Here is a 13,996-nt window from a genome sequence, read left to right as displayed (position 1 = left end):
TTTCAAGTTGCATACTAGTAAACTGAGGTATGCATGGATAGTATAGTGCCGGTATGCATGGATAGTATAGTGTCGGTTGGCGGGTTATGCTGCTCCTTCATGTTTCTTTTCCACCTCGTCGGCACACGGCAGCCTGGAGGGCTTGACACACTCACTCTGGACCAGGTCTCTAGACCTGAAGCCCGTGGCTACTTACCAGTGCTCGTACCGAGGATGGACAGAAAATGGAAGCACCTCTTCTTTTTCGAGTGTGTGGCCGTTGGACCTTCTCTCTTGTGAGATAAGGAGCAAGGTTCTTTGCTTCTTTTCAAGGTTGCTATGTGACGAGGTCCTAATTTTCCAGCTTTATCTTTCTTCCTTTGACATCTGGTTTCACATTTAAAGACTCATCGCAAGCAAATCTGACATCATGAAAACTTTCTTCTTTAAAAGTTCCACGGTTTCTGCATTTCTTTGGATCTTGAGTTGGGTTTTAGTCTGTTTTGTAGTTAGAGCGGTCTTGACTACCTTGCTGGGGATTGCTTGGTGGTATAAGAGAGTGCATTTCTGGGGTCTTTAGTCTGTTTTCCTTGTCTCTTTATCTGCTGTGACGACCTCATGTGAGCTTGTTGAGTTATGGAATTGCAGTCTATGGGGAGAGCATGTATGAAACTTGCCTGCTGCCTTTTCAGTGAAGTTATATCAGTGCTAGGCATTACCAACTTCCAAATGTTAGCCAGCCTGCCAGGTGGAATAAACCAATTTGTCACTTGGTTGAATATTATCGAAGCACTCAAAGAACCTAAAATTTTACCTTATATGTTTGTGTTTCTGTCCCCTTCCCTGGTGTGTAAGCTTTATGGGGTGATGTGTGCACCTCACTTCCTAAACATTCTTGATGTGTATAAATGCTCAGAAAAGTTTGTTTTCAATAACCTGGAAACAAGTGAATATATTGAAACATAAACCTTCAGCCTTTCCTGATGACCAGAGCTTTGTATGTATCAGGTTAGCTGGGATCTTCTCCAGGCCAGCAGGTGCTCAATGATCATTGGTGGGTGAGGGATCCCAGGGAAAAAAAAACAGGGATGAGTGTTCATAACTGAACACAAGGTCATACAAAAGACAGATGCTAAAGATAATGGAAAGTGCTTAGTGGCTTTAATTGTCTACTATCCCCAAATGACTCCATTTACATTCAAATGGAGTAAGTCATTACACACACACACACACACACACACACACACTTACGCACACATATACAACTTCACACTGCATTATTTTATCCTTCTTCTCAGAAAATCAAATGGAGAAAACCCCTTTGCCCTCTCAGAGCTTCAGAAACACGACTGGAGATGTTAATACACTTTAAACACGCTTGCACAGACACACACTCACGCATACACATGGGATCATGTTGCAACAATATCCTGATTGTTGATTATTTGGCTTATAAATGACTCAGGCATTATATTTTCTTTTTTTAACCTCATTCCTTGTTCACTTTTCAACAACCCATCAGTTTCAGGAAAATCAACAGAAGATGAGCGTCGAAAAGAAAAGAGAGGGAAAGAAGGAGGAAATCGCACACACAGCCATGCCATTCATGAACATTTTACACAGGCACAAATAATTAACTATTTAAATGCAGTTTCTTTACATAGTACTTAAAAGTAGTTCCTATGATTACAGTATCAAATAATTTTCTACATAAGCAAACAATGCAAGTCACCAGGCATGTCATATGTGGTCAGTGTCATACATTTTATGTCAGCAGTTGGTGGTTTCGTTTGAGTTGCTGCCTCTTGGGACGTGATTCTATTAAGGAGCATTAGTGCCATTGCTTTCAAATATTGTGCAGCGAAAGTTTGTTTTAATACGTATTGAAATGACGCCAGACAGCACGTGACTGCTGTATAATGAGACTGAATGCTAGCAGCCACTTAGTCTGCTTCCTGGGACAAACAGGGATTGTTTGATACTTCTTGGTAAATAAGTATTTCCAAGGGATCAGAGCTGTTAAAAGTAACGCTAAGATTCACTGTTGTTTGTATAGCTCTGAAAATCTGAGCTGTGTAAACCACTGGCTGTGAAGAGCAAAGCCCATGGTGCACGTGCTCTGGGCGTGTCCGCTCCGTTTTGTGTGACACATGAATCGCTTCCAGTTTAACAACTTCACACTGCATTGTTTTATCCTTCTTCTCAGAAAATCAAATGGAGAAAACCCCTTTGCCCTCTCAGAACTTCAGGAACACGACTGGAGACGTTAATATCGAAGAGGAAGCGGTGTTCAGATTGGAAGGTGAACGGAGCCAGTTACATTCCAGGAATAAGCGTTTTTTATCATACCCAAGATATGTAGAAGTTATGGTTACAGCCGATGCTAAGATGGTTCACCATCATGGGCAGAATTTGCAGCACTATGTGCTAACACTGATGTCAATTGTAAGTACCATAGTTGTTCCTCTTAAAGATGTATTTTATTTTTATTATTTTATGTGCATGTATATGTGTATGCTGTACATGTGTGGGTGCCCCTAGAGGCCAGAAGAGGGAGTTCCCCTGCAATGGTTGTGAGCTACCTCCATGGGAACTGAGCATGTCCTCTACAAGAACAATAACTATTCTTTTTTTGCTAGTATTTTCTTTATTTATTCTGACAATATCTTTATGGACAAGCATATATATTCAGAGCTCTGTAATTGTGTTTTTCTAGCTACAAAACTACATAATAATTCTACACTGGGACAGTTTAAAATCTAATTTCACCCATAAATATCTGAATTGTTGATGTTGGCAACTATTCTTAATGGCTTGCAATCACAATTTAATAGGACTCTTACGTCTTCTCAAATGACGTTCCAGCTAGTGTTTTTCACATATATCTTAACAATGTTTTTCCAGGCTCTAGACATAAGCAAGTTGTGTTACCATTCAAACCAGAACTTCATCTGTTACTCTGGCTAGTTTTACATTGGAAAATCTCCCCACCACGCACAGAGAACGCTTGCTGTGTTCTTCCTGTGAATGGCTTCTGCCCTCTAGTGACAGAGAATATCCTTGTGGAATCTACCTTTGAATCTGACTGTTAAAACCACCATCTGTTCTCAAGGAGGGTGGAGCATGTGCCTTTGGCTACTACTCTACTCTCTTGATCAGAAGTTTGCCACTCCATCATTTAAGTTACAGACACATTACAAATGGGGATGCCCTGGGGGATGTAAACTTTGGTTTGGTGTTAGACTCTCTGCTGAATAGTGGTTGTGGGACCCACAAGCCTAACACCATGAAGAAACATGTCAACTCTGCGTGCATGAGTATACATAAACACACTTGCAGCATATATATCACATATATGCTGCATATATAGGTCACCTATGTCACCTATATCACTTGAGCATCCCTGAATGTAGCCCTGTTGCTCAGGAGTACTTACAAAGCTCACCCCATCTCATGTTCCAGTTGACCAGGTCTGGTTAACAGAGCAGATGTTATCATATTATATATGAGACATCAAAACTTCTGCCAGAAAACTTCTAGTTGCAATTCGGAAAAGTGGTGGGGTACAGAGTGAACTTATGAAAATCAGTAGTCTTTTTATTCATCTCAGAAGACACCAAATGCATTTTCATGCACAGGTTATTAATACTATTTTGATTATAGTATCTTAGGAAGAAGCAAAAATGTTATTTGATTTAAAATATGTAATTTATTTAAAGAAAAGTTCAAATTGATGAAAAGCTGTTTGTGTTTGTGTGTGTATGTTGATCTACCTGTAGTTGAGAAAATAATGAAGTTAAATACATGATATATACAAAATTTGAAAGAAAATTATTAAATCCTAAATAAGTAATGCTTTTTTCAATAGTTTAATGAGAAATAATGACTACCATCCAATTAATTTGTTAGGGTGCATTATTATGTTATAGAAATATCCTAGTGGTTTCTAAGTGATTTCAAACGAGCTTTGGGGTTAATATTACTGAGGCAGAACACAATACATTTCATAAAATAAGTGTGTGACACAGGTAGAAGTGCTCCATTATTTGCTGTCCTGTGTCACCTCAAGGTGACAGCATCAGGCAAAGATTACATTTGCATATGCGTTATTGAATAACCCAAATCGATGGCTGGTAGTGTGGTTTTTCTCTGGCAGGTTTTCTTTCCTATTAAATGGTGTAGTCTTCTACAGGCCTTAAATACACTGTAACTGCTAGAGAACTCCACTCCCCCTTGTATTTCAGGTCCTTCCCTCACATGGACTGAATACATCACTCCCACACACCTCGTACCACTACTGAAGGAACATCCTTAGATGGTCAGGACATTAACCTTATTTATTGAAGCACAGTTAATGTTATTGGAGGTATTTATCAAGGAAAGATGCTCACTTATGTTAACTCTATATCTCTGGCTTTAACTCTTTGTGTCATTTTTCACTGTTGTAAACACAACCGATCCACTTGTATACTCCGTGCACGATGCTTTCCTATTGCTGTGATGTGGTGTTTTGTGCAGCCTTAATTCTTTGAACATGTGATTTTTTTTTGTTTTTGTTTTTTTTTTGTTTTTCGAGACAGGGTTTCTCTGTGTAGCCCTGGCTGTCCTGGAACTCACTTTGTAGACCAGGCTGGCCTTGAACTCAGAAATCCGCCTGCCTCTGCCTCCCAAGTGCTAGAATTAAAGGCATGCGCCACCATGCCCGGCGAACATGTGATTTTTATACACTAGGAATGACATCATTTTCAATTTAAAAGCAAAAAGATATTTCTGACCAAATAAAGAATAGAATTCTTTTTAAATAACTTGCTTTGTAGGGATTAGAATTTTATAATACATTTGTACTTAAGGCAGTTTGTACTTGGGACATATGTGAATTTTTGCTAGAGTGTGTCTTAATGGCTATTTTTAAAATGATTGTAAATGATTAGGAGATAGTACTATATTTCACATTTTGTATCAAATATGGTCTGCATCGATTTTTTTAATAGTTTTTTATTTATTTATTTATTTATTTTCTTTTTCATTTTTTTTATTTTCTTTATTTTCTTTATTTACATTTCAAATGCTATCCCGAAAGTTCCCTATACCCCCCCCCGCCCCTGCTCCCCTACCCACCCACTCCCACTACTTGGCCCAGGCCTTCCCTTGTGCTGGGTCATATAAAGTTTGCAAGACCTGAACAATATAGCTTACAAATTTTTGGCACATTTATTACTAGCTATATATGAAATAATATTATTTTCTAAAAGCTGAGAAATAAAAAGTATCTATGCCAGGGTGCAAATACTATTTATTAAGAAATAAAAACATATCTTAATTAATTCAAGAAAAACTAATACATGCCATGTTAAAATATAGTATTATAGAAATGTGCAATGCTTTCACATGGCTATGTAGAACAGGTTAATTTGTCCGACTCATCTGGCATTGTTGCAGCATTCCCTATTCTGTAACATGACCTCCTGTGGTTAAAGAGATGACTGTGTCAAAAGAGTGATGTGACATGCTGCAGATAAAACTTCTTTCTTGAGAAATGTGTATATTATCAGCTTTTCTTTTTCAACATTTACTTATTTATTTATTTAACACTCCATATTTTATTCCTCCCCACTCCACCCTCCTACTGCTCCACATCCCACACCTCCTCCCCACCCCCCTGTCTCCACGTGGTGGATGTCCACGTCCCTCACCCCACCTGACCTCTAAACTCCCTGGGTCCTCCAGTCTCTTGAGGGTTAAGTGCATCATCTCTGAATGAACACAGACCTGGAAGTCCTCTACTGTATGTGTGTTGGGAGCCTCATATCATCTGGTGTATGCTGCCTGTTTGGTGGTCCAGTGTTTGAGAGATCTCGGGGGTCCATATTAATTGAGACTGCTGGTCCTCCTACAGGACTGCCCTTTTCCTCAGCTTCTTTAAGTCTTCCCTAATTCAACAACAGGGGTCAGCTGCTTCTGTCCATTGGTTGGGTGCAATTATCTGCATCTGACTCTTTCAGCTGCTTGTTGGGTTTTTTAGAGGGCAGTCATGATAGATCCCTTTTTGTGAGTGCTCCATAGCCTCAGTGATAGTGTCAGGCCTTGGGACCTCCCCTTGAGCTGGATCCCACTTTGGGTCTGTCGCTGGACCTTCTTTTCCTCAGGTTCCTCTCCATTTCCATCCCTGTAATTCTTTGAGACAGGAACAATTATGGATCAGAGTTGTGACTATGGAATGCGCTCCCCCCCTTTTGATGCCCTGTCTCTCAGATGGCTCAGTCATTAAAGTCTAGGCTCACGATCAAAAATATATCAGTTTTTCAATACTCGATGAAAACACTTTTTAAACTCACCATTTCTCAAACTGTGTGATGATTTTTATTGATCCTCCACAACCCTCTCCTAAGTTACTTGATTAACGCTAATCCAATACACAAGGGCATTGTGACAGATGGCTTCAGCTCGGTGGATTCTCAGCTTGTTTGTAAATATTGAAACAAGTGTGGGTAAACCCACAGTTGAACAGCAAGTACTAACAAAGCTGCATCCAACACCCAGGTTCCTGGATGTATTCAAGAGACGCATTCACAGAACTTTTCAGAGGCCAGGTCACATGACTCGGAGGACATCACTGGGGCAGGGAAGGAGCTATGAGAGAGCTAGGAAATAGTTTTGATAGCCAGACTGAATTGGGAAGTACTTGAGGCAAAACGCTGGTGTTGCACACAATAATACTAATGTGCAATAATAACTGGATAATGTGGAAGGCTCGGTTTCTACAATCAGACGCCCACGCAGAGTCGGCTCTGGATGCCAGCTCCTCGGCTTCTGTATCCCCGTTAGTTCTCCACTTCAGTTCCCTAATCTATAAACGAACATTCTAACGGTCTCTATCTCACAAGACATGCGAGAACTGAATGAGCTACTTAATATAAACTTGCATTTGTGCATAATCTTTCAATAGGTCTCTTCAGTTGCTAATTTATTGCTTATTATTTAACTAAGGAACCACCATAAGAGACTCCATTGTAATGCCAGGCTCTCAGCATGAGGACCTGCGCTGGACATATCTGTTTTAAAACCCTCTTGAACACCCCATAGTCATTCTGGCTACTCATTGCTGGAGTGCAACTCGACATTATTGTCTAGAGTCGCTCAATGCCAGGCCCTTACCCACCTGAATGCACTGAGAGGCAAATGTGTTCTGTATGAGCACACCACTCACAAAGAGCAAGCGTCAACTCCAGGATGTGGGGTGCAGTTGGAAAAGCGAACATAGCCGGGCGGTGGTGGCGCACACCTTTAATCCCAGCACTAGGGAGGCAGAGGCAGGTGGATTTCTGAGTTTGAGGCCAGCCTGATCTACAAAGTGAGTTCCAGGACAGCCAGGACTATACAGAGAAACCCTGTCTCAAAAAACCAAAAAAAAAAAAAAAAACCAAAAACACAAAAACGAACACTTTGGCCGGCTTTAATCCTGCTCCTCCCTCTCGCCCCTGTCCTCTTCCATCTGTGATCAAACCCAGTTCCTGCGGCTGAACCGCATTCCCACCTCATAACGTTCATTTCTCTTTCACTTTTTGTATCTGTGTCATGCATGTCAATGTAGTGCGTGTAGCTGTGTGTGCTCATGTGTGTGGGTCTGTTTCCACATGTGCAAGTGCGTGTGAGCACATGGAGGTCAACGTCAGTGTAAGTTATCTCCCTCTGTCAATCTCCACGGGGTTTTCAATATAAAACCATGTTTACCTTAAAGGTTTAAAGTCTGTTTTTTAAGCCTTTTAAAATTTTTGTTTTACTTTTATAATTTTAAATTGGTTTTTAATTTTAAACATTAAAAATGGAAAGATTAAGGTGAGCGTTAGCTCGTTGAAGAATTAACATTTAAGGGGAGAACTATTTTATCATTTAAAATATTTCTCATTCTTATATGTATTTGAGAATTTCCTATGAGTACAGCATTTACATTATTTACATTCCCCCCTCCCTCTACCTTCTCCCATTTCCCCCTAAGCACTCTCAAATTCATGCCTTCTTATTCTTTAATTATTGTTGTTACACACACACATTTATAAATACAACCTGCCAAGAGTCCTTTCGTATCACATTATTTTTTGAGACTGGGTCTTTGTTTCAACCTGGAACTTGCTAACTGTCTAGGGTAGCTGGTCACAAGCTCTGAGGATCTGCCTAGCTTTGCCCGCACTTCCCCCATGGTACTACATGTGCCATATTCCTGGATTTACCTGGGTGTTAGGGATCAAAACTCAGGTGAGCTCTTTATCCAACTGAGCAGTATTCTAGCCCAAATTCTTAACTCGTGAAGCACATCATTTTTAAGGTGAGCATTGATACGGGATACGGCCCTAATACCACTGCCAACAACCTAATCATCTTTGTCTTAGCCTACTATTATCTACACTGTGCCTACTACTTCTCTTATCATTGTGAGTGCCAGAGCCAGGGCCATCACTGCAGGCAGAGCTGACAAGCCTGCCAATAGTTGTGGCTGCCCACCTAAAACACCAAGAAAAGTACCAGAGTATCTAACTTCATGCTGGTCTAACGCTGTAGCCCAGAGCTGTCTTTGCTCCCATTTTGTGGAGGCCCTTTGCTCTGGGAAGCATTTCTTAGGGGCCCGTTATACATTGTGTTGTAGTAGCCTTGGCCAGTGGAGGGGCCTGGTAGAGAGATGCAAACTCTTCTCTAAAAGGTGAGGGACTGTGTCTTCCTTCTCATCTCTGTCTATCTAAATGAAGCGAATAATAGATATGGAACATTTTTAATTAAATGAACAAATGATGATGCACTCACTGAGACAGTGAACTTCTGTGGCTTGGACAGTGATCTGTTGTGTAGTTGGTGTAGATAGACATTATAAATGGTTTCTGTTGTACACATGACCTGGGTTAATTAAAGGGGGAAAACAGAGGTAGAAAGGAAGAAAGGCAGAGAGGCAGAAGCATTGGCTGTGTAAAGCCTTTGTGTAGTACTAGCCTCTTTGAGTATATAAGAAGAGGCTGTGAAGTTGGGGTGGAGAAATACATATTATTGTTTATAATAGTATATTTGTATTTCATATAATATATTACTATTATACCGTAGCCATAAATCACAGACTGGGGTCAGGGCCTCACAGCCTTAAGTTCTCCAGTCTTGAAGACCAGAGGATCAGTTTGTGATGTAATACCTCTTCTATAACTATTCATGTGACTGTAGACAAATCTTCTGGACCCTGGATTGCAGCTGTGCTAAATGAACCGTAGACATGTTCACAATTGGAGGCAGACAAGACTTTGGGAGAAGATATTAAGTAAAACGACAGAGATAGGAGAGCTCACATATTTGCATAGGATGTTGTGGTTATAAATAAATAGATTCTGATCTTAAAAGAAGTGGAGAGGCGTTTCTCTCAATCATCTATGTCAGTAATTCCCATACTCGAATGCGTTTACACACTTGGTGATTTTGATGAAAGTGCAGAGTCTCTCTCTCTCTCTCTCTCTCTCTCTCTCTCTCTCTCTCTCTATCTATCTATATATATATATATATATATATATATAGAGAGAGAGAGAGATAGATATAGATATAGATATAGATATATAGATATAGATATAGATATAGATATAGATATAGATATATAGATATAGATATAGATATAGATGTAGATATAGATATAGATAGATATAGTTATACTGACTGCTGTTGAGCCATGGACTGGTATAGGTAGCTAGTTCTTAATCCCAGCTTTATATGAGGATTGTTTAATCCCTGTGAATTTTCAAGGATACTGGTGTGTCTTTTTGTCCCTGAGATTCTGATGTCCATTCATCACATCAGATGAGACACAAGGGATGGGATGAGGCCCAGGTTTTGATAAAGGTTTCTAAGAGACTCTAGTGTGCAGCCGCACCGGAGAACGCAGAGTCTGGGTTGTTTCTACTTTGTCGCAGAAAGGCAACTTCATCTTTTTTTAAGCAACTCATCTTTTGGTGTCTACTTGCAGGTTGCTGCAATCTACAAGGATTCAAGCATCGGGAACCTTATAAATATAGTGATTGTGAAGTTAGTTGTAATTCACAGTGAGCAGGTAAGAAGCAGGACACACTGAAGGTTGTGGGTTATCATTGGCTTTTGGTGGGGTTAGCTGTCCATTACAGCAGTCTTACTTGAAACGGAGTCTTTTAAAATGTACTTTAAAATGTAATTTGAATAGTATATGGTGATTTACTGCTTTACATCCTAGCACTTGGAATGCAAAGGCAGAAAGATCTCTGTAAATTCAAGGCTAGCCTGGTCTACAGGAAACCTCCCCAATGCTATGCAGTTTAGACCCTGTCTCAAAAAGACTCTGGGTGGTAGAAATAAAATGGAATATATATATATATATATATATATATATATATATATATATATATATACACATATATATGAAATAATACACATGAACCAATAGTTTAAAAATCCAAAATGAAAACATCCACTCCCTTTTATTATCATAATGTTGAAGGACTTAAATACATTAATTTTTTTTTTTTTTTTACAATTGGGGTGTTTGATCCTGAATCCTTGATCATGATGTCAGATCTTTTTTTTTTTTAATCATAATGCTAAAATGCATCTAATTAAAACTAAGAGCAAAGCTGATGCTACTCTTCAGGCACCTGTAAAACTGGAGTTTGATCAACTGAGTTCTAATGGCCCTGGGGGGAAAGGTTTGCCATTACCTTGGATTGTTGATTGCTTACACAGGAAGGACCAGTGATCAGTTTTAATGCAGCCACCACGTTACGCAACTTTTGCTTATGGCAACAGAGTCAGAACGTCCCGGATGATGCTCACCCCTCCCACCATGACACTGCTGTCCTCATCACTAGGTATGGCTTTTGAAACCATCTTGCTGCCAGAGGATTTTTCTACTCTTGTTTTTGCATGAGAACTGACACAGTTCGGTTACATCGACTCTATGTCGCTGAAACATGGAAGCCCCGAGAGCTCTCAGAATGAAAGCACTGACTCTTCTTTCAGACTGGAATTGTGGGAAATCCCTCAGGAGATCATCAGTGCCCGGATGAGTTGCTGTATTCTAAATAAAATGCAGTCCTTGGTCATGATAGAGACAGAGTGGAAACTGACGTACATGTAGAACTGAGGGCCACTTTTACGCATTTCCTTTTCTCTGTGTATCTGTCTGTCATCTTTTGTAATCTGTCTGTCTGCCCCTGGTTTTGATTTCTAGGACTTCCCGTAATTATCAGGTTTCCCTCTCTAGGAGCAAGTTCCATTGTCAAAAAAAAAAAAAACATTCCCATCTTCTCAGAGCCATCATTCAGTGCCAGTTCATACCTGTTTGAACAACACTTAAAACACAGGGAGGTGTAGTATTTGTTGTTTGGTTCGATGGTTTACTGATGAAATCCTTCACTTTGGGGCCAATCTCAAGGAAAGGTGAGCTTTCCAGAACCTTGAAATAGAAGTCTGTTTAATTAGTCTTTTAAAAGAAGATAGGGTTGTCATAATTTTTACACACTATCGTAGTCTGTGATTCGGGCCTACACTGTTGTCATAATTTTTACACACTACCGTAGTCTATGATTCGGGCCTGCACTATTGCTGGAATCAAGTGCAGAGGTTCACAGTAAAGGATTTAAGACAGGAAGGAGAAAGAACAGGGAGCAGAGATGCAGAAGAGAGATGCGGCAGGTGAGCGGGGGCACTGTTCAGCGACCCAGCTGGACTCACAGATGCAGAGGCCAAATGGAAAAACTGACATCTAAGAGCCTCCATGTTTCACACAACTACTGGTGTTATCACAAGAGGGCACACTGAGGCTGTGAGAGTGACTTTATCTTCATGGTATGAACTTGGAGGGCATCTCTTGCCCACCAAGACAGGCCCATGAGTGAGGCACCAGTAACTTTAAAGGCTTTGAGCACTGTGGGTGCGAGGCTGATTGGTGATGGTCTTGGCAGAGTTAAGGCTTTATTTTTTGTGTTGTCTTACTGCAACCATGTTTTCAAAAAAAAAAAATGTCTCAAGATACAACCTTTTATTTTCAGGGAAGACATTTGCGGAGCTAAAGAGAAATGCGACACCTTAGGTAAGTTCTATCATCCATGAAACAGCTCACTGACTATTTAGTGAATTATAAAAAGTGCATTTAGAGATTCCCTTTGTCATTTTAATAATTTTGGTATGTTGTCCTGGTTTTAAAAAACGAATGTTTCTCGCTTCTCTGATTCTGCCTCTGGGTTCTGTAGAATAACGAGAACTAGTATTTAATTGTTACCAAGTATCGATTGCTATGCTGAGCATGGCATTTCGTGTGTTTCTGTGTGTATGAGATAATATACTGTAGACCATATGGCAGCTTAAAGGCTATACTGGAGAGCCGTGATCCAGCCACCAGGTCTGACAGCCGGGACGTGGCTGCTCCTAAAGCAGGCCCATATACAGTCTTCATAGCTTCTCTGCCTTTCCTGATGAGGTATCCCGCACCAAAATCTTTAGTTTTGTCAACTTCTTCCAATTTCTGAAAAGTAGAAACATTAGCTATATGGCACTTTTCTAAACACAATAGTGTTTGCTTTTACTTTAAGAAAAAAGCCTTATTGGTGTGTTTATGGCTTTTACTTCTGCATAACATTTCGTGCATATTCATATACTGATGTCCTGTTAGTCAAGTCTGAATGATTAATTTTCTCACATTGAATTGTTGTTCTGCTGCATGCTGACCGTCCCTAATCTGAAATGCTAGGTTTTAATGGTCGTGTTACATTTAAAATGTTTCAGATCTTAAAGACTTAGAAAAAAATCGGACTTTTGTGGCATTCTATGTACATATTTTTAATTTTGAAAAACTCTGAAACTTGAAGTACCCTGGTCCAGCTGATTTAGATAGCCATGGGATGTGTAAGCATCCATTTTGGTTCGGTCCTTGTTGAGAGAGGTTATCTGCAGATTTCTCAGTCTTTGTCAGTCTAAATGTGTTTTCATTTTGTTGATTGCCAAGAAGCTCGAACATGTTTTTCTGTATCTACCAACCACTGATATTTCCTTTTCTACAGAACTAAAGTAACTGCAGGTAACATTGCACTTTCTACTCCAGCCTCTCTGTCTTTAATTGTAGTAAGAGGAGAGACAGAGAGAGACAGAGACAGAGAAACAGAGACTGAGAGACAGAGAGAGAGACAGAGACAGAGACAGAGAGAGACAGAGAGAGAGGGAGGGAGGGAGAGAGAAGAAGGAGAGCTCCTTCTATGTATAACATTACAGGTCTGTATGTGATCTGAGAGCTGACCACTTGGTGGGAAATCTGGGTCTTCGTTCCTAAGTAAGACTATCTCTTCCACTCTCAGAATTTCTCCCTTTGCCTGTAGTTTATTGTCTAGGGTTGAGGCCTGTGAGTATCCCTTCTCTAAATTAGCATGTTCGGTGCTCATTATTCAGGTCTCAGGCAGCCACGCACGCTTCATGGGTATAGCCCTCTTTGACTTTTCTAGCAGGCACAATCTTGCAGCGAGTTTCCTGTTTCTCTGGCTCTTAGACTCTTCCCGTCACTTCTTCTCCAAGGATCCTAGAGACTTAGGTGCAGGACTTGTATTGTTCACGTGTTCGTGGGCCTGGGTACCACATGGTCTTCTGTTCTCTGTGTTATGATTTCCTGCCGTGGTCCCTGTCTGTTGCAAAGAGAAGTTTCTTTGAAGAGGGGCGAGACTTAGACTATCTGGTTAAAAGAACAAATATGTACAGAGTGCACTGAGGATTATGTTGATTTAGCCCTAGTGGGACAATTGGTTGCTTCTTTGCTTTGCAAGCTCATGTGGCACCTACTGGTACCCAGAAAGCTGCTCTTCAGGCACGAGTCTTTCAGGTCGGATCCACCATGGGTCCTCTGGAGAGCATATCTTCAGCTGGAGTTACTTTCTACTTCTGAGAGACAACCAAGGGTGATAGCAACAGCCTACAATGTTTTGGGAGTCTATTGGGCAGCCCTGAATAACAGCTCAAAAGGAGGCTTCTCATGCCTGGTGTT

At 40.4% G+C, this 13,996-nt stretch overlaps 1 protein-coding gene across 3 annotated transcripts in view; it reads left to right on the top strand.

Moving 5' to 3' along the window:
• The window catches only part of Adamts20 (ADAM metallopeptidase with thrombospondin type 1 motif 20), a 115,457-nt gene that overhangs the window by 22,652 nt on the left and 78,809 nt on the right, over window positions 1-13,996 (top strand). For all 3 annotated transcript variants that reach the window (XR_003845473.1, XM_021216448.2, XM_029548260.1), the window contains exons 4-7: window positions 2,186-2,424; window positions 9,968-10,051; window positions 10,714-10,838; window positions 12,021-12,061. Coding sequence is in view for 2 of the 3 variants with exons in the window: in XM_021216448.2 (XP_021072107.1) it covers window positions 2,186-2,424; window positions 9,968-10,051; window positions 10,714-10,838; window positions 12,021-12,061 (489 nt within the window). In the remaining variant the exon portion in view is untranslated. The remainder of the gene's footprint in view (window positions 1-2,185; window positions 2,425-9,967; window positions 10,052-10,713; window positions 10,839-12,020; window positions 12,062-13,996) is intronic.

This window comes from Mus pahari, chromosome 17 (assembly GCF_900095145.1).
Source record: "Mus pahari chromosome 17, PAHARI_EIJ_v1.1, whole genome shotgun sequence".
Taxonomy (NCBI): Eukaryota; Metazoa; Chordata; class Mammalia; order Rodentia; family Muridae; genus Mus; species Mus pahari.
The sequence above is the reverse complement of the archived record's forward strand: the minus strand, read 5'-3'. Positions and strand labels throughout refer to the sequence as shown.